The 21,169-nt window shown below is 38.5% G+C and overlaps 1 protein-coding gene across 1 annotated transcript; it reads right to left on the reverse strand.

Moving 5' to 3' along the window:
- Positions 1-17: 17 nt before the first annotated feature.
- Positions 18-15,765, reverse strand: IQD5 (IQ-domain 5). The gene is made up of 8 exons (XM_089160967.1): positions 15,577-15,765; positions 15,442-15,459; positions 13,319-13,436; positions 6,775-7,017; positions 4,784-5,011; positions 2,438-2,551; positions 1,086-1,563; positions 18-664 (listed from the first exon to the last, which is right to left on the reverse strand). Exons 3-8 carry the CDS (start codon positions 13,400-13,402, stop codon positions 510-512), a joined length of 1,302 nt encoding a protein of 433 aa, XP_089017093.1. The 5' UTR covers positions 13,403-13,436; positions 15,442-15,459; positions 15,577-15,765; the 3' UTR covers positions 18-509.
- Between the last annotated feature and the right edge of the window lie 5,404 nt (positions 15,766-21,169).

Consider the following 21,169-nt stretch of genomic DNA (forward strand, 5'->3'; position numbering starts at 1 on the left):
AGATTCATGCAGTTTTCAAAAATGTGCCATAGGTGTACAGAGGTTGCAGCTTTGTCCTTGGTTAGTGAGGAAAGTGGGTGTCACCCACCCACCAACAGGCTGACAAGGGCCACCAAACTTCATCTACTGGGGAAGGGTGAGTGCAATAGGTATGAGGGTGTATGCAAGGTAGGGGTGTGTGAATGTAGTTGGTTACAAGCCCCTAATGGCACTTGCTAATAAGATATTACAATGCATTTTTCATAATTATGGACACTTCTATGTGGAATATAACGACAACTAGAATGCCAAGAAATAATTGCCAGTAATCACAAGAGTTGGAATAATCTTTCATTATATAATTGTGTGGGTGACATTCGAAACTGCCACTCCAACCGAGGCAACATGAAACAGCAAAGAGTAACCCAGAAAGGAATAAAGCAATAAAATCCTACCCCCAAGAAAGAAAGGACTCTGTTATATACAAATCCGGACAGCAGGCTTGGAATAAATCATCCCCAAATTGATGCTCAACTTCGAAGTTCAACAACCTTCTGGATTCCATTTGTTTGGCTAGAATCACGCCTTCCATCAAAGTTACTTCTATCCTTGGGGGGGTTCTGTGTGCTGGATGTCCTGTTGACAGTGTTCTTGCTGGGACGCCTGGATGTTTGTCCTCCAAGACCTGTTTGCGACCAAATAGATATCAGGCAAGCAAATAATGCAGGAATCGAAGAATATCACTAATGATCATTTCACAGCCTACAACTAAAAACCAGTCTGCAATTATTGAATCTAGTTTGTTTCTGCATTTTTATTTTTATTTTTATTAAGGTACAAGACTACAAAGCTCTACAGCAGCCTGATCAGAGAAGAAACAATTATTAAATTTGGGCCTGCTGATCCATGCTATCTGGATTCGTAGCAGCTGAATATTGCATGTGCCTAACAAACATTGGACTTAATAGTTATACCAGAATTAGAACTGGAAAAGCTTAAGACTGCTTTGTTGAAATGGGCTGCAGCATGGCTTTTAAGGTGAGCTGAGTAAAGTTTGGAATGCTTATAATATAGTATACACTGTACCAGTACATGGAAGGACTTACCACTGTTTGGCAGGGACAACCGCTTCTTTGCCTGACCATCCAGTTGTGAAGGTCTTTCTTTGGGATTGCTATTTGATCGAGGCGCAATACCAGGTCTTAAGTTTGCTTCTTCGACTGTATCTTCAGAAGATGGCTTAGGTCTTGGCTTACTTGGTACTGAGTTGGATGTTACCAGTACATTAGCTGATTTGCTCATTGAAGAGGCACTACTATCAGACTGAGATGTGGTTTTCTGATTTGAGAAAGGATTTGATGACATAGGCTTCTTGCCAGCAGATCTGAATTGCATCTTCATGTCATTTTTCCCCTCTACTGAGCCATTTCCATGGATCATAACTCCATCTCTGAGATTTATGTCAAGGAACCGATTCTCCCATGGACGAACTGCCATCCATCTCTCCAACCAGTTCCAACCCCAGTTGCTTTTATCTGGTTGAAAACCTGCAGGGGCTAACTGCTGCCTTGATCCAGCTTGCCACTGCACATATAGAGAGTTATCATGCCATTGAATCCACTTAGAAGGGATATAATATCCATCGATAGGACTAGCTCCTTTCTCTTATATTATAAAAATAATGGGTGTACGGGTTAACCAAACATATACCACCCATGGGGATACTGACGACATATATGCTTGGACTCTTTTCCTAAATCAATCATGGTGAAATATGCTACTTTCTTCAAGTACTTGTTTACTTGTTATTTTAGGAAGGGAAAGGGGGAGGAGAAAAGGAAAAGAAAAATGGCACAGAATTACAAACAGAGGAAAATTTGGTTTTCAAGGAAGATATGTTTCTATTGGCCCAAAAATATTTCCATTGATGAAAATAAAATTCCATCAGTATGATCCAAACAGAAAGTTTTGTTAAGAATAAAACTATATACAATTTATTTTTCAAAAATGGCTAAAGGTTCAGTTTCTTTCTCTTTTTTTCTGCAGAAGAAAAAAGGGGGCCAGTATTTTGGTTAATGATAATGGAGGCACAAAATAACGTGCCTGCCATGGTGAATAAGATATTTACATCCCTTGTGAAGTCTCTTGAATTTGAAGCATTCCACTACATAGAAGACAAAAATTCATAAAATAAAACCAAGTCCTCTACTATCTCACTGTACCAGATATTATTCTAGACCCTGGTAACTAATAGTTTTGCTAGTTTTCTATCAGAAGAAATGAAATTTATTATCAATCAACTTAGTTCCTTGAAATCAGAGGTTATAAGAGACTATTTGTTTCTGACAATGATATGGGGCAATACTGTGCTAACCATAAATAAAGTTACTGCCAAGATCAACCAAGTATGAAAATTGGATGACATTCATGGTCAAGACAGCCTTCTATTAAATTTTACCTGATGAGTCAGAGCATATGCCATGGCTCTCTCACGTTTGGCTGCCGCTTCTTGCCTCTTCAACAACTTGACCTGAATCTCTTCCACAGATCCAACACTGTCACACCAACCTTCCTGCATCAGTGAGTAAACAAACAAAATAAGGTCATCCATTCAAACCAACAATTTATCCAATACTCAAAACCAAATTAAAACTTTAAGTGTTACAATTAAATCATAAAAAATGTTAAAAAATAGTGAGATCATGAAAGCCATAAAATTTTCCCAAGGCCTGACAGAGCTATGGTTAGTTACAGTGAGTGGTCATGTGTGAGAGGCACATTAAATATTCCACAGATCCAACATTGTCATTCCATCCTTCTTGCATCAGTGATTGAACAAATGATATACAATCACTCATAGAAAGTGTCCAAAATAATGAGATCATGAAAGCCATAAAATTTTCCTAGGCCACTAGAGCTATAGCTATGCTGAGAGGCCCTGGGTGAGAGACACAAAGTCCTCCCCTCCCTCTCTTCAATCTCATTAATCAAACTCATGTACAACGCTGTAGCCCCTGACGAACTTCGCTAGATTGAAACTAAAAGTGAAGGGCCTAACCCAATAGTTAACTAATAAGGTAACATAAACTTATTGGGAAAAGGAGGTACCACAAAATGACTATTTTAAATATCTAGGTTCAATCATAGGTTCCTTTTTCTTAGGAAAAAAAAGAAGAAGGTGTTTAGCTCAGAATTCAAGTGAGATTGATGAATTGGAGTGTGCATCTAGCGTATTCCTGTAAAGCTTAAGAGGAAGTTCTATAGAACCATTGTATGACCAGCTGTGATGTATGGAAGGCAATGTTGGTCTGTCAAGAAGCATTTTATTGAGAAGTGGAGTAGTGGAGTTGAGGATGCTAGCATGAATGTGCGGCAAAACTGAGAAGGATAAAGTAAGGACTTGTCATATTAGAGCTAACTTGGTATTGCCCCAGTCAACAATAAATCTAGAGAATCGACCTAAGGTGGAATTGACATGCCCAACAGAGGCCCAGTCTCGAGAAGTGACAAGATTCAGACTTTTTCACCCCATTATGCATCTCTTCAATATTTTTTCCCACCTTGTTTTGTTTTGTTTGGCATAGATGTAGCTAACCCCATTAAGTTGGAAATGTTGAGTTTGTTGTTGTAAACTGACTAGGAAACTAAATTAACAAATAAATTGTCTCAAAATAAGACTCTCAAATAGACTAGTGAAGTAATCCCGTTTTCTTACTTTCTATATTTTAGGCTACTAAATTGTTCAATTTCAATAAGAACTCATGGGATCAAAGGTCCAACACCTACATAACCCATCCTAAGGCTCATTTCCAAAAAGTGAAGCCTTTTAGGCAACTTATCTACATCAACATCATTTGGTTCCTCTTCCTTCCTAAATACTATAAAGATAATGCTCTTTCTGTCCCACCCACCTGAGGACCTATTTAAATGTTTTGGACTGGGGATGTTCGCCTTTCGAAACAAGTACACCCACAATAAGGACTGATAGATGTTTCTACTGATACCCATAAGTAAGATGTATTCATAGTAGGTCAGTTCCCCAGAGGCATGATCAATTTATAAAATGGTGCTGATGGATTTGAAAATTGATTTTTCATGTAAATCAGTATATTACAAAACTTACTCACATATTATATGTTTAATTAGATCTTTTGGAAATTGATTGTGTATTTGGGCTTCCTAATGAACCTAAAATGGACTCAACGGGTCGACAGTAATCAATTCTGTGCCCTGGGTCTTTCATGTAATATCAAAAAGAAAGCAGCCTATGTACCTCATCACATTCAAATATGGATCATATTTTACCTTATGTAGTTGGCATAGCTTTATGCCATTAGTAATTGTTGTTCTTTTTTATATTCTCAGTAAAAGGTTCTGTTTGCTATCAGAATCTTCCCCAATGAAATCTGGTTCTGTACCTGCACATAAAGGCAACCAAACTACAAGGCAGGACAGATGAGTGACCAGAGATGGATTTTTCTTTTTTCCCTTTTTTTTTTTTTTTTTTTTTTTTTTTGGGGGGGGGGGGGGCGGGGGGGGGGGTGGGGGTTTGATGGAACTCTCTGATGCCTAGTCAAATCACAGGAGCAAAACAGTAATTCAAACAGGGGCTGGGGACAGAGAAGCAATTGTGAAGCTCTCAATCCATTCTGCGTTCATGAACAGAACAAGTAAAGGGAATACATCTTGTTACTTGAGTGCAGGCACAAAACTGGACCAAGTAGTGGAAGATTCTGGCAGCAAAATATTCTTTTTTAATTAATACAAAAAAGTAAAAAAGGCCTAAACAAAAATTACATCTCACCTCAATTTCTCGAACATGAGCCTCGTGTACAACCTGTTGCTTGAGCTTTTGCTCTGCCATCTGAGATTCCAATGTCATGCGAACACGACGTGCTCGAACACGAGCCTGAACTCTCACCAAAGCTTGCATGCAACGAAGGGTTATGGCAGCTTGCTTCCTCACAGCATGACCCCTAACAAGGGCCTGAAGTCTCACCAATCCTTTTAAAGCCCTAAGTGCTCGTCTGGCCTGAAAAATATCCAACAGACATTCCATTTGTTTTTAAGAACATCAACACAAACACTTCTACAAAATTATAGAAGAAATCAATAACTTACAACAACTTGAATTAGATTGAACCTGCTAACAAAACTTGTTCGTGCATGGACCCTAGATAAAAGTTGAATTAAGAAGATGCACTTAGCAAGAAAGTGACGAGTGCAGTTATGAAGTAGTTTTACTTCAATTAATATTTTCTAGAATTCCTAAAGGTTACAAGTCATATTAGTTTTTGACAAATATCACAGAATATTTTTTATTCATTGCAGACAATATTTTATTCAAAATAATAACACCACGGTTCCAATTATGGTAGTAACCATATTGTTAACAAGAAAGTTAGTGATGGGGAAGAGCCACTGCATTAATTTGGAAAGTAAAAGAGCTTCCTCTTCGCATCTGCCCAAGAATTACCATCTGCCTAAAAAGAGGTACAATAATAGCTACTCCTTGGAGAAATTTGGCAAGAAAAAAACTACTCGAGCAAAGCTTAGAATGAGAAAAGATCAATGTGAAGATATTAAGCTTTTCAGAGCATGACTTGTAATGTTTTTTCAGTCTTCTAATGAGGATCATGCATAGGATAGTTGGGATGGCTAACCTGGGAAAGCCAAAGACTGGAACAAAAGCAATCATTATGGGAACAAGAACTTGAGAAAGGGGCCAAGGGAAGAAAAAGGGCTAGACAGGACAACTTATATGTATAATCTGCATATGTATATTCTTAGAATATACTCTATCCCATCAGTATATGTATAACTGATATGTTTCTTTAAGGAACAAACTTCGATCTAACAAGCAACAACAACAACAACAAATTCTTAGTTCCCCTTTCTGCTAAACAATTAAACAATTTTTGAAGCCTGACTTGTATTTGTAAATCTGATTAGAAGGCAGCAGAATTTAATGACAGAGAAGCAGAAGAAACCGACCAACAATTTGTGCAGCAAGGCTATGGTGAAGAAGTTGGTCATAAAAAGAACTTCAATCTTAAAAACTAAAGAAGCTTCTACAAATTAATGTCAAATTAACAGAACAGAAATCAGAATCTCAATAAACCACATTGAGATTCTGGTAAAAGATGATTGCTGAAAAGTTGGTCACTGAAAAGAAATTAAAACTGAAGAGCTACAGAAACATATACAAGTTGTCACATTCAGCAAACATAAGCCACAATCTCAATAAACCACATCTGACACATGCTACTCCCCAACCTGGGAAAGATAGACAAATATGAAGAATAATTTCCAACCACATATGTAAGCTTAACTTGGCAAATTCATAGATTTGAATCAGGGTCACTGCTTTTATTTTAATATATATATTACCTGTACCTACTCTATAAAAGGATGGGGAAAAGATGATGGCCAAAAGGCTCAAACTCTAGACTTCCTGATAAGCATCAGCATACCACACCATGCTTCACCTACTCTGCTAGGAGTTGTCCTCAGGGTCACTGCCTAAGACAGATTTAACTGAGTATTACTTGTGCAATACAAAGGAAGAAGACGAAACTAAGAAATAAACTTCAGCTAAGATAAGTAATGAAATATTCAGCTGACAAATGCCATCTGGACTTCTTGGAAAATGATGTGCAACTTGGATCAGGTTGAAATTCCCAATTTGATTACTAACGTTTTCCAGATAACAGTACCAAGGAGCTTACAAGAACGAATTTTTTCAAGATATTGACAAAATATAGGCATACAAGTTGAAGAGAGATATTTTAATACCAGAAATCCTCTAAATGCTGTTTGAATTCGTGTAGCAGCCCATTCTTCTCTGACATTCTTTTCGACTTTAGCAGTAACCTGTACTTGCAGCGAGCTAGCAGGGGAGCTGGAGGCACCTGAACTTGATACAACCTTGGCATCCCCTGGTAATGGATCTGTTATATGAACAACCTCATCTTTAAGAATACCATCGATGCTGACAGAAGGCCTTTTCCGGTGCCACAACCGATTAGCAGATGCTGACTGCAGCATCATTGCCAAAATTAAGATAAATGCGCTCACAAAATTATAGAAAAATGTAAGAATGTAGTCAGAGTCTATCAAGTTGCAAAAAAGATAAGTCCTTTATATCAGAAGTACTTGGGCCTAGAATCAAGTCCTTCATGAAAACAGAAACCAAAGAAAGAAATTATCTGGACTTAAGGTTTTGTCAGTGCATCATGATATTGTCAGCTTGCAAGGCAAAAATTCGGCATGCCCTACAAACCTATTGACATTATTTTGGCTAGCTGATTCATCTGAAAAGCAAAAGCAGGAACAGCTAGCATCAAATTAAAATACCCAAACAACAGATCCCTGAAATGTGGATCAGCTTCACGGTATTGCAGCATACTGGAATGCCCCATCTGGGGGTCAGTAGAGATTCTGATTATCCCAAGACTAAACAAATTGGATCAAGTGAAAACAGGCAAAACATGGGAAATTTTAGTTTTTGGGAAAGCACATTCACAAATTTCAGCCCCAAAAGAAAGTGAATAGAGAAGAAAGTCTGGCCCTCTGTGATACGGTGGAATACCCTGAATTTTGTTGTTTTAAATTATTTTTTCCTTCATTGAGCCATCTGCAATTGCTTCTGAGCAGTGCAGTGGACAATACTTTATTTTTTAACCTGAAAATGCATACCCATTCATTGCACAAGGATCCTACTTCTGGCATGGTCCTTTTTCTTTTTTCTTTTTTTAAACTTAAAAACATGCATTATACATTCTGCATCTAAGATGCCTGTTCACCCACTTATAACAGTCAAAGAAACCTACCACTGTATATAATAGAAATCATGATGTTTGCATAATATCCATGTCCATTCAATTTGAGGAGTCTGTTAACTTTCCCACAGAAGTGATGAAATTAACAGAAAAGTGTTATCAAACCAGTTGATGCAATCAAAATGGCCTATCATGCAGATAAGAACTTATGGTGAGAAAAGAAAAGACAGGTCAGGAATCCACCTTCTTTCATTTTGTATCCACCCAAGCCATAGGCCATTACTGCTATGTAGAAATTTGTCAACTGGCCCTCTAATTCTCCTAAACCAACTGGGGACTCAAGTAACTGTTTGAACAAAACAGATTTACATTTGGCAGTCCTCTAACTAAACCTCTAAAACCATAGCATAGAACCACAAAGTATTTAAAAATAAATAAAGAAACAGAAAAGAGGGAGAAGAAAACCCAAACAAACAACTAGGTTTCCAATGACTCTTGGACTACAAATATGATTCAGTCCTAAGCATTAGGACTCTAACAGACCGTAAATGATTTGGTCTCTAGCACTATGCCTCTGATCAACTTAATTAAATATTAAATTATGTAATCTTAACCTCCCTTCATTCTAGGCCTATGAAAGTCATCAACTCAATGAAGCCTCCTTGGACCAAAGGCCCAACACATGTCTAACCTAACCCAAGGCTTACTTCCATTGGAATAAGCCTACTTTCTATGATTTACCCACATCACCAGTCCCAAGAATAACTTGCTCAATTTGAGACCTAAGCACAATATATTAACCAATTAGTTATTTTTTAAAAATTTAAATCTACCAAAACTGGCTATTTCTGTTAACATGATGATCCTTACAACCCAACAAGAATAAGTCAGCCTTATCCAACTAAGTGGTATCAGATGCATAGATCATTGCAAGAGTACAAATAAAAGCACAACATCATTGACAATAGCCCAGCAATATCCACCTAAATGGGATCAGTAAATGGATCCTTGCCTTCCAACTTTAGTCAACCTCAAACTTGAGAATAGACCTAAATTAAGCATGTATTTTCTCACTACTTCTCCTGGGGTCATTTCAAACCTAAACCTAGCTCTTTTAGATCCTTCAAACAGAAACCCAAAAAAGGTAATAATACACAAAATAAAATAAATCTTCTATCCTGGCACATCCTATGGCTTCCATAGTTCCATTGAACACGGTCATGCCACCTCAAATTACTTTCACAGAGTTTATCCTATATGGGGGCGGCTCCAAAATCAGTTCTAATATGGCCATTCCTTTATTGTTCCTAGTTTGATGCACATCCATCTCAACATCCACACTTCTACTACTTATTAAACATTCAATACTTGATGGAAGCCGGTTCAGTTTGTGCACCTTATACAACAATTCGCTTATAATCATGTGTATGAAGGCAGGTGTGCAGCATTACACATGCATGTTCACATGGTCTATAATATAACATCTATTCAATTTTCTCATATGATTTTCTACTGCATCCAATCCAAACAATCAAAAGCTCTATTTTTTCCCCCTTTCCTTCGCACCAAGAGAGGAATCAAACACACCCTAATCAATCATCATTTTCTCTTAACAGGGCCAAGGAGATGCTCTTGCATCTCAACCCTTGCACCATTTGATGCAAGCCTAATATAAAGCTGCAACAGTGGTTGTCATGGAAGGAGAATAAGAGGAATAGGGAGGGGAAGAAAGGGGAAGTAGAACAAGGGAAAGGAAATCTCCAATAACAAACAAAACTCTTCAATCTATTCAATCTGAAAATTGTATCCTAATACAATCTATTTAAAGGAAATAAAATGCAAATCCTAATTGAAATCAAAATCCAAAACAAAAGTCTTACTCACTCTTACGTAGGAATAATAAAATAAGTAAAAGACTAAAATCAAAACTGATATAGAATACTTAATTGAGCCCAACTCTGGTTGGACCAAATCCCATAGGACCGGTTCTTTTGGGGTTGGACCGGAAGCTTTTTAACCGGTTTGATACTGCATCAACTCTCCTCCTTTGGAAAGAACTGGACCTGGACAACTTCAGATAATGTCCAAGAATACCATCGGAGTCAACACGTAGTAGAAGGTACATAACAGCGATCTTCTAAAGCTTGATAGATGGAAGATCTAGGAGGAATTTCATCTCAAGTCCACCATGCTGGAAGGAATATGTGTACTCATAACCATGATGCTTGGCTTTCTTGTCATCCAAACATGGGCATCCTAGAAGAATGTGGTAGACTTTGAAAGGAAGAACATCACATTTTACCTGATCAATTAGCCCACCAATAGAATAAACAAGCAAACATCTTTCATTCACTTTGAGGTTTGTGCTGTTCACCCATGCAATCTTTAAGGTTTTGGATCTGGTCCCGTCTTCAAGCCCAAATCTCGAGCATCTTCAGCAACAACATTAGTGCAACTACTTGGATCAATCACCATATCATATAGGGTGTCACTGCATCATATTATTTCAGAATAACATAGTAATATTGCTGCTCATTATCACTCTCATCATTGATATCATAAGGCTCTGGATCACTTTCAGCCAGCAAATTGACTATTCCTGTAGGTGGTTGCTCCTTTGGTTCCAATTTCCGAATTTACGGTTGTCTTGTCAATGTAGGAAATCAATAGATTAGGGAACCAAGAACTCTTATGCCAAATTCTTTATATATGAAGCACAAAATGAATGAAGAGCTTTGACCACGCCGGGCTGGCAAATGTGATCAATTAGGCTATGAGGGTGCCATTGTTGAGCCAGACTTGTGAAGAGCTTCTCATGCGAAGCATGTTCTAGCTAATTGATCACATGTCACCGATTCTCTCGTTTTACAAAACATGTGGGCGAGCATTTCTCAACACCGGGAGAGTTGATGCAGTTCAAAATGTCATTCTGTGGGTCAACTTGCTCTTAGATTACTTTATTTTGGCCCATGGGTGGGTTCTATAGACATTAAGGCTCTTAGTTTTGGATTTATGGATGTAGCGGGCGTAATCTATAAGCCCATGAAGTGGGGGTAATAATGGTACACGGGATTAGTAGTTAATTTTAGTATTCAAGTCAGTGTTTGAGTATTAGGATACTTAATAATTAGATAAATTGCTGTTTTGATTCTATTTACCATTTTTGAGTCTTTTAGAGTGATTGAGAGTCCCCTACTTTGTGTCTGTAAAGCATCACCTATCAATTAGAGATGATCTGATTAATGAATATAACTTTTCATAAGAGTTCTAGTCAAGGTGCGAAATCTCACCTGAGTTCGCCAGTTTGCTACCTGGTGAACCAGGCGAACTGGCGAACTCTCACCGAGATTTCACCGATAATTGCCTGAAAAGTCGATTCAAAATTTAAAACAACATTATACAACAACAACAACAATAAGCCTTTTCCCAACTAAATGGGGTCGGCTACATGGATTCTTGCCCTCCAATCGGTTATGTTCAAGGCCATGCTAGATACAAGGCCTAAGCTATACATATCCTTTCTCACCACTTCTCCTAAGGTTATCTTAGGTCTACCCCTAGCTCTTCTAGTTCCTTCAATATGGATTATATCACTTCTCCGAACAGGAACATTTATAGGTCTCCGTTGAACGTGGCCGTGCCACCTCAAACGACTTTCTCTAAGCTTATCACTTATGGGAGCAACTCCCAGACCAACTCTAATATGATCGTTTCTTATCTTATCCATCCTAGTTTTGCCACTCTAAAACAACATTATATATATATATATATATATATATATATAGAGAGAGAGAGAGAGAGAGAGAGAGAGTTCCTGCAAAACGTCTGACTAATACATCAGTCAGGTCAAAGTAAAACAATCACTACATCAAGTTAAAATAAAGTTTTAAAAAATATAAAATAACCTACTGAATCCTACAAAACGTCAAATATGAAGTTTAAAAAAATATAAATACCTGACATCTTCCTGCAAAACGCTAGGTATAAAATAAAAAATTAATAAAACAATCTTAGTCAAATCTGTACTCATGTTTAGGTTTAGTTTTTTTTCTTTTTTTAACAATTCCGTGGTTATATAAGAGCCATGTGTGTGGTTCAAAGCCAAAACCGTAACTCAATCAGAAACTCAGAAACTATCAAAATAAATTTAATAAGTCATCTTCTTCTTCTTCATCTTCTTATGTTCTTCGTCTTCTTCACTTGACGAGTTCAGCCAGCGGAAAGTTTAGTTTCAGACTTTGTTTATCGTCTCCGGTGAATATTGCCTGTACTTCGCCAAATCGATTTTCCGGTGATATTCTGTAAATTCGGTTTCGATGGTGGATTTTGGTTCGCCCACCACCGAGATGGGCAAAATTCGCCAAACTGTTGCACCCTGGTTCTAGTGTTGTTTGGCAGTGCACACGGGATTGTTATCCCTTTCTTTGATTTCATCTTTCCTCGTCTTCTCTTTTCTTCCCAAGAGCTACTTCTATCATTCAACTTTCTGTTTAAAAATATCTTCAATAACAGTAAGTTGAATTATTCCCAACACTAATTCTTCTTCTAATCTTCTGACTCCAAACCCTAGTTCCCCTCCTTACTTTTCTTATTATTCTAAATTCCCCTTCAGTGAAAGCTCACCACAGCAGCCCTATCCCAGGCCTGCATCACTATGTCATGATAGATATATGGCTTGGTTTACACAGTGGGACAATAATTCAGTAGGAAACAATGTTGCCGCTGAGAGAAATCTTGATGATGAGGAGACTTGTAATCTTTATGTTTTACTTTTGGATGAATGAGGAGACTAGTAATTAAAAGACAGAAATCAGGGTTTGTAAGATGAGCAAGGAAATATTATCAATTTTTATTTTCCAGAGATCTCAAAAAATGATCTGTGCACATCACAAGCACCCACAACAGCCTGGATCCAATTAAGTCAGTAGATCCCATTCATTTATCAATGTGATCTTTTCAGATAAGCATCAAATGCTTGTGTTTCTAGCACTTTCCCTAATTTTCTGATAAAGGAAAGTCAATGATTGGAAGTGAGAAAAACGGGGGGTCCTCAAGTATCCATTAAAGGAAATATTAGCTGTTAAGCAAACAATAACTGCATTTTTCTCTGGTCAATCCAAATCCACCTGCATGTCACTTCACATTCAACACAGAGGTCCATGCTCAGCCTAACCTTTAAAACTGTTGACCTAGGCAAGACAACAGTGAGACCTTCCCGAGCATGAAATCCATCATGCTGATTAGGTTAATGGAAGAAAAAAAAATCAAAAGTTGAGGTAAAACAGCTAGGATAGGAAAAGATTGTAACCAAGAACACAGGGTGGTGGAAGAAACTCAATGACCAGCTCACTTCTTCTTTTTTTCTTTTGTGGGGTAGGAGTGGGGAATGGTAACTGCTGATCCCCATGTCTCAAACAATGATAAGGTTCCGACTAGTACAACTTAACAGTATGAAACAAACACATTACTTCTAGGATTCAGAATGTTACATAAGATGAAAGTAACTACAGAACAGCAATCAAATAACAAATAAATAAACAGAAGGAAATAGAACTGACATTTTCATTCTTATCTGAAGATTTTGACTTTTCTGACTTCTTTAAACCAATCAATGCTCTCAGCCATTTCCCTGAGCCTCCCATGATCACAAAAGCTTTATCTACCACAGATCAAAATCTGTAAATGCCCACTTGGGTATCAGTTCTTGTCCAACTGTTCTTATGTAAATCACTCGGTAAACACAGAGACTTAAAGATGATGGATGAGATGAGCTCAAAAAAAACGGAGTTAAAAAATCAAAACTGTAAAATAGCTAATCAGTTATATGAGCTCAACAAGTGTACAAAAAAATTTATGTGACAAATAAGATCCTCCTAAGATACATCAAGACATACATTGTCAGCTTTAGGCATTCTGGGAAATAAAGATTCAGTGGGCTGTGACAAATGTCAAGTCCAGCACAAAAAAAAATGAAAGGAAAAGTTTCTCAAACCAAGTGGTGGAGGATCCAATACTGCCCTTTTTTGCTAACTATCTTGATTATGAATAAAGCCTTGCTCTTTCATATGAGTAAATCATCGTATTACCCATTAGTGTTCCCATGAGTATATGCAAATCTACATATGTGCCTCCATATGTATATTTTAAAAAATATCTCTTATAATCAATAAAAAAACAAATTTATTTCAGAAACTATCGTAATTTTGATTCCTTACCATCGATATTTCAGATAATTTCTAAACAATAATAGCTAATGGATATTCCTAAATATTAATAGTTAAAAGGTGTATGCTACACTTTTAAAACTCAATCAACAAAACCAATACATTTCCTAGAAAAATGTAGCTTTCAATTTTGTTCAAGGTCATCAGCAAATGCCACAGTTCTAGTAGACTTTTGAGCAAAGTATTCATATTGTCAACAAACAAATGCCACAGTTCTAGTAGACTTTTTAGCAAAGTATTCATATTGTCAACAAACGTGGAGTCCTAAGATAACCATCACAAAAATTCATTTGTATCTCAGAGATTGAGATTAAATTTTAAAATAAACGAATAAGAAAAATGTCCTGAAATAAATTATTACTAAACTTGTATAGAGCATACGAGGAAAGAGGTTCCAAAATAGTACAAGGCAAGAAGATTGGAGAAGTCAAAGACAAAACAGACACCTCAGCAGTTCTACTGATGCCAGCCTCTGTTTCCCAACTAACATGCATTTTCTGGAAAGAGAACAGTGCCTGCACCTAAGGATAACGATTAGACCTCATCTGGGTCAGCGTACAGACAGTAGAGGCTGATTCCAAATAATAGGTATTGCTTTCTCAATTCACATCTATGAGAGATGTTTCCTGTATAGCCGGTTCGCTTTAGTCAGACTACTGACAACTTAAGGAAGAATGATGAGTTGCCAACAAGACTCGAAACATCATCTTAGAGAGGAAAATGTGCTGCAAAATCAGGTAGGCAGGAAGAAAAGGAGTATTCTCAAAAACTACCTTCAAGATGCACAGTACACTTCACTTCCCCTATATTTTCCTTTCCCGTTGTTCACTAATTTAACGCACGTATCCTTCAGCAACAACATGAAAATGTGGGACGACTTTACGTGATGAGGAGAAATGTATAGGACAGGCCAAGAATTGATGAAACAGAGAAGCCATCACAATGTTTTAGGTCTATCATAGCACAGTAAATCATGTGCTGCACAGATAGAAAAATGTAACCGCAATGAACAACGGACGAATTGAAATCTCTCTCTGAATAATATCCAAACTTGGAAGTCTGGAATACCCTGTTCTTCAAACTCCAAGTCGAATACTGAAAAAATTACCCCACTAAGCCATGACAGACACAGAATTCCCAAATTCTCAAGTCATCTGCGAGCTCAAAGGTGACTACCCCCAATTATCCTCAAACAAAAGATGACTAGCACATATGGATTACAGAAGCACATAAAAAGAGTCGGAAGGCAAAAGTGCAACCAAAGGATTACATGGTGGAATACAAAATTGATTTACTCTTAACAGCATTCCAAAATTCGACAGGCACAATTAAAATTAAATCTCTATACGGAGCAGATCTGCAGACAGTGTGGACACAAAAACTTAGTCGCCGAGAAGATAATGAACACTGTAACTCTGGAAAAAAATAAGAATTCTGAAGCTCAGCTCTTAACTCACCTGAAATCCATACAAACTCTGCAGAAGTACACACAGAAGCCGAAGCGCAGTTGAGACAAAAACAGGATCGAATCAGCATAGAAGGAAAAGAACTGAACTCTTTATAAGTCGATCTATCAATCAACCAGTCCAAACCTGTCTTCCTCCTTGTCGATCTTTTTCTATTCAAATCCACCTCGAAGATCCGTGTTGTTTTCGTCCACCATTTCGATTGTTACACTTACACACCTAAAAGAATTTTCGATTAATTAACTCGCCACAGTCACTTTCCAATTCTACAGTTAGGACCATTTTTTTTATTTTTAAATCTTCTCCGAATTTAACTGAAGCAGAAAAGAGCGGTGTCGGTACTCGGTAAACACGCCAGGTTTAACTAAACTACGCCTGGGGGAAACAACACCTGGATGTTCGACAAAATCGTTCTTGAATTTAGGTTCGCATCGGGTCACGGTGTGCATCTGTGGCTCTCTGCTTGCGCATGCCTGGTCTCCAGGTCTCGCCTTTTTGGCTTTTAACCTTTTGGTAAAGCTGAGCATCCCGTGTACGTTAGCAGTCTCAGAAGCTCAAATTACAAAAATGGAGGGAAATAAACTTCTCTCCGCCGGAGAAAGGAGGGAAATCAACTTAAAGTAAAACTTTTTAGCTATAAAAGCCGGAATCACCGTTGCTTTGACGAAGACGTGACATTCGCTTTTTCCGGAACTACCCTTGGAAGTTGAAAAGAGTAAATACCATTTGACCGTAGCGGATTAATCTCAGAAAGTGGTCGCTCTGCATGCCGCTTTTTCATAAAGGTATGGAAAAGGCGTTTCCGTGTAAAATGCTTTTTAACTGCACGTACATGCAGTGCAGTGGCGGAGTTGAGACTTTTCAATAGAGCAATGGATCCTGCGGACCGTTCAAACCACCCAAAATATTAGACCAATAATCGGACCGGGATGGTTTGTGCTCACTATATATTATCTAAGGTGCTTCGACTTTAGACCGCTTCGAATTTACCTGTTAGAAAATGAGCTGGGACATTGAAGATAATAACGAATAACGCTAAGGTCAATGAGGTAAACGAGCCTTAGGTCGAGTGAGTGTTCTTTCACAAAATCTATGGTCGCTTGGCCGGAGTAATAAGACAAACAGCGAGGGTGGTTGGATTTTGCCTGTTTTCACCTACTCATGTCGATTCTTCTGATTACGCCAAATAGTCAAAAGGCCAATGGATGCAGAACCTTTTTGCTCTACCGAGGCAAAAAGAAATTGAATTAAAAAGATTGAGCTTCATTCCTAGGCATTTACGGTCTTGTAAATGTTACGTTTGATTTTGATCGCTCGTTCTTTTTGGTTTAAAAGCAACGAGTGATGGAGATCGAACAATCGCATGACTGATTTTTGGCATTTAGCTATACTTAGAATGAATGAATTTCAAGAATGTGGTAACCCTAGAGACGCCAAAACGATCCATCAACTTCCGTGGTCATATGAGATTCTTCCGGTTTTGAGCATGTGAAATCATAACCATAAACCGGCTAAATACATGTGGTTGTCTGCTGAAATGTAGGGACAATTCAAATTTGTCAAACAAAGTAAGTTTAGGTTGTTTGTGGATGTGGTCCAATTGTTACCTTACGACAGCTGGGAGGGGTCATTATAAAGCTAGTTATTATTTTTATTTTATTTTTATAAAAAGAATTTTATTTTTTCAAATGAAAACCTCTAGGAAGCTTACACATAAGGGAATCAAATAATAGGATCCAAGATAAAAAATAAAAAAAGGGGGTGGAGAATGTTGATATACAAACTAATCCTGGGATACTACTGTAGACTTGGCAAGCTCGTCCGCCACAGAGTTAGCCTCTCTGAGAATATGCGAGAAAGTGCATTTGATGAAACATGCAGCTAACATGAGTATGTCATTGACTAAGTGGATGGATTTCCAATTGTGGCAGGACATTGGATTCAGGATGGAGAGTATCAACGCTCGGTTTTCACTTTCCACACAAACATGAGACAGATTAAAATCAAGTGCAAGGGCAAGGCCTTTTCTAATGCCAAGTGCTTTTGAAATAAGAGAGTCTTGACATCCGTTTCTTGTCTGAAAGCAAATACCACTTGATGGTTATGATCGCGTGCCACTCCGCCAATCCCATATCCATGTTAATCGAAAAAAGAGAAGCCATCCACATTGAGTTTGATCTACCCTGGCGTCGAGGGTTCCCACCTTATAAGCTTTAGTGATTCTTGAATTGGTGTTGGAGTGAAAGGAGGGGAGGATTCAATGATAGCTTGTTGTAGTCGTTGTAGGGTGTCTTGTATCTTCGGTGTTTGAGTTGAGTGGGTTATATGGTTATAGTAGCCCCAAATAGTCCAAAATGCAATGAGGGTGTGTATGGCTTGTTGATTGTATGTGGATGGCGAGGTAGATCGAGAAACAAGTGCTTGCAATTGTGAACTGAAAGATTGTGATGGATCCCCCTAAAGAAGGTGTAGGATATGTCATAATTGAAGGGTAAACGGACAAGAGGTAAAGAGGTGTTGCGCATAAGCACTGGGATGACCACAAGTGATGCACCGGGGGGGGGGGGACATTGCACCCTCGCGCCAGCAATAGATCTGTTATAGATAATTTGCCTTGGATAGCCTTCCATTAGAAAAAAAGAATCCGAGGTGGAAGAGGGATATGCCACAAATGTAGCCAATTGAAGATGGGAGTTGGGGTAGGGATGTTAGGGGAAGTTGATGCCAAACGGTAAGTCGAATTCACAAGGAACATACCTGTTGAATGGAGCTTCCAAATGAGACAATCTGCTGTCAGATGAAGTGGAAGAAGGATACCAAGGATCTTTGTTGCCACATCAGGATGCCACCAGACGAACACCTTTTCCCAATCCCAAGATGTGGTCTCTGAATTAATGAATTCAGACACTTTAATGGAAGAGTGAGCTATTGAATAACATCCAATGTCCTAGGGAAGTTTAGGGATCCAGTTGGGGTTCCAAGGGCTCGCCTAAAGACCATTCCCAATTTGAAGAAATAGTCCTTTGTGTAAGAGATCCCTTGCTTTAATCAGCGACTTCCAAGCCCCATGAGGCCGTCGGGGGTGCCAAAGCTTCTAAAAAGGCACAGTGCTTGAAATACCTATGTTTCATCAATCGTCCTCATAAGGAGTTCGTGGGGTTGAGAAGTTCCCATGCATTCCGAGCTAGAAGACCAAGGTTAAAATCAACGGTTTTTTTTTAGGTTAAAACCGCTAGCTCTAGGAGAGCTACAAATGGTGTAGTGTGAAGATGTCGTTGAATTCCATCAGCCCAAAAGAAGTATTGAGAAAGCTTGTCAAGTGTATTTGTGATTGAGACCGGTAGTAGGAAACATGACATGAAACGAGTAGGCATAACAACAAGTGTTAATTGAATGAGTACCTTTTTCCCTACATAGGAAAGAAATATGGCCTGCTAGTGTTGGAATATGTAGTTTACTTTGTTGATGAGGTTGTCACAATGTTTCTTTTTGAGCTTACCAGGGATTAGGGGAATCCCAAGATAACTATCAAGTTTCGTTGTTGTGTGATGTGAAAATGAGTTGAGAGGGTTTGCTTCAACACCGATTAGGTGCTTGGACTATAGTGGGCCCTGATTTGTTGAATGTTCAATTATTGCCCTGAATGAGAGCAATATTCCGCAAATAATCCTTGCGAAAGATTAGGGGAATCCCAAGATAACTATCAAGTTTCGTTGTGGTGTGATGTGAAAATGAGTTGAGAGAGTTCGCCTCAACACCGATGAGGTGCTTGGACTATAGTGGGCCCTAATTTGTTGAATGTTCAATTATTGCCTTAAATGAGAGCAATATTCCACAAAGTTATCTTATTGTTGAGCTACTGTTCCATGATGTTACTTTTTTTTTTTTGATAGTAAATAAAACCTTCAAATTAAGAAAGAGATCCATATTGGTTACACTTAGTACTGTCTGTGTTAGCCAACATTGCTAACTTACTACAAAAGTCCAGTAGTGCTTGGGATTTAAATTTGCCAAAGCATGTTCTAGGGGCAATCATTAGGGTATTAGCAAAAAGTGGCGTTATGTGTAGTGGCCAAGCAGAATATGGTGTTGTCAAATGGCATAGCGCTGCCTCTTGGCTACACCAAATTTCCTGTATAGTAATTTGGTGTTTCTTAGCATGATCTTGTCCATTCTTAATCGCCATGAGAAGTGCTTCCATTTCTCCACCATTTGAGATTTGTCCTGTGTCCAGATAGTAGAGCCTCCCTTCCAAAATTATCCCCACGCACCATCCTGCTGTCTTTAATAATTCATGATGTACCCCTGCACAAAACATAATTGTTAATTGTGTTGTTTTAATAACATCCAAAATACCATTAAAAGCACAATAACTTTCAACTTTTTTATTTTGCATATTTTCATATGTGATTTGGGTTTGGCAGCCCCCTTCCGCGTGCTCCATAGGGTCCAATTGAGAGTAATTGGCCCATTGTGATATGTTATGTAAAACCCTGTGTGGATTGGGTTGAACATTTGAAAAACAAACTTTGTTTCTTTCTATCCATAGGAAATAGCATGTAATAATGAAGTAGGAGAGAGTCCACCGCTTCCTCCTTGTTGGCACAGGCAAATTTAGGAACGTATTCCTACACCATCCTATGATTGACTCATGAGTAACAAGCTCAGTTCGTAGTCCGAGCGATCCGGCCGCCCAAATTCGCTTGGTCCAATTACATGAGAAGAACAGATGCCAGATCGTTTCTTCTTCCTTTTGACAGAATGCACACACCTTGTCGCTTTTTACCCATTGTCCTACTATTCCTTTGACTGGTAGACCTGCATTCAACAAACGCCAAAAGAAAGTTTTAAATCTTGGATGTAAGGGGATTTTCCAAAAGAAGTTCCACCACCTTTTCACACTCATATCATCCTGTTGGTGTTGCCGTTTCCTCAAAAATTCTCCTCCTAGCTTGGATGAAAATTCTCCAGAATTTGAAAGCAACGAAACCCATCTATCATCTTCCTGTGTTAGTGAAACCTGGGACAACTGTGATAAAACCAAGTTTGGATTTTTAAGGCCTTGCAGACATTCCCTGTTATGGCTAGCGATATTGATCATATCAGCTACAGTTGCTTTTGAAAGCCAACAATCCATCTCCGGGTTCTCTTTTGCTATTGTTGGATAATTCTTCCTCCATGGGTCACTCCAAAACGAAGTTTGACAGCCATTCCCAACTTCCTTTTACCATTCCTCTAGTAGATGAAATATGCTACGACGACTTTTCCGGTCCAAGATCCACCTTTCGTTTAACCTTGCATCAAAGATCGATGAGTGCGGAAGTACTTGTCTCGAAGACCCCGACCCATAATGCATCGGGTTCATGAAGAGTCTCCAACCTTGCCTTAAAAGAAGAGCCGATGATATCTTCCATACAACGGAAGCCAAGCCCCCTTGATTCTTAGATTTACAACATATTCCCGGGGATCAAAGTTAGTTGTTTTGCCTTCCCGGATGTCCGAGCCAAAATCTCGACAAAGAGAGTCCATCGGTTCTGATTGCTTTAGGAAACGGAAGCATTGCATTAATCGCGATCGGTTGGAGAACCGATTTGATCAGAACTTCCCTTCCTGCAAAAGAAAGGTTGGCCGCTTTCCAATTTGAGAGTCGAGCTCTTACCTTAGAAATTAAGCCTTGTAAGTTCTTTGATCGTGCTTTTCCGCACAACAGATCTGTACC

Source organism: Hakea prostrata, chromosome 7 (genome assembly GCF_041222555.1).
Source record: "Hakea prostrata isolate BN-2017 chromosome 7, UWA_Hpros_2, whole genome shotgun sequence".
Classification (NCBI taxonomy): domain Eukaryota; kingdom Viridiplantae; phylum Streptophyta; class Magnoliopsida; order Proteales; family Proteaceae; genus Hakea; species Hakea prostrata.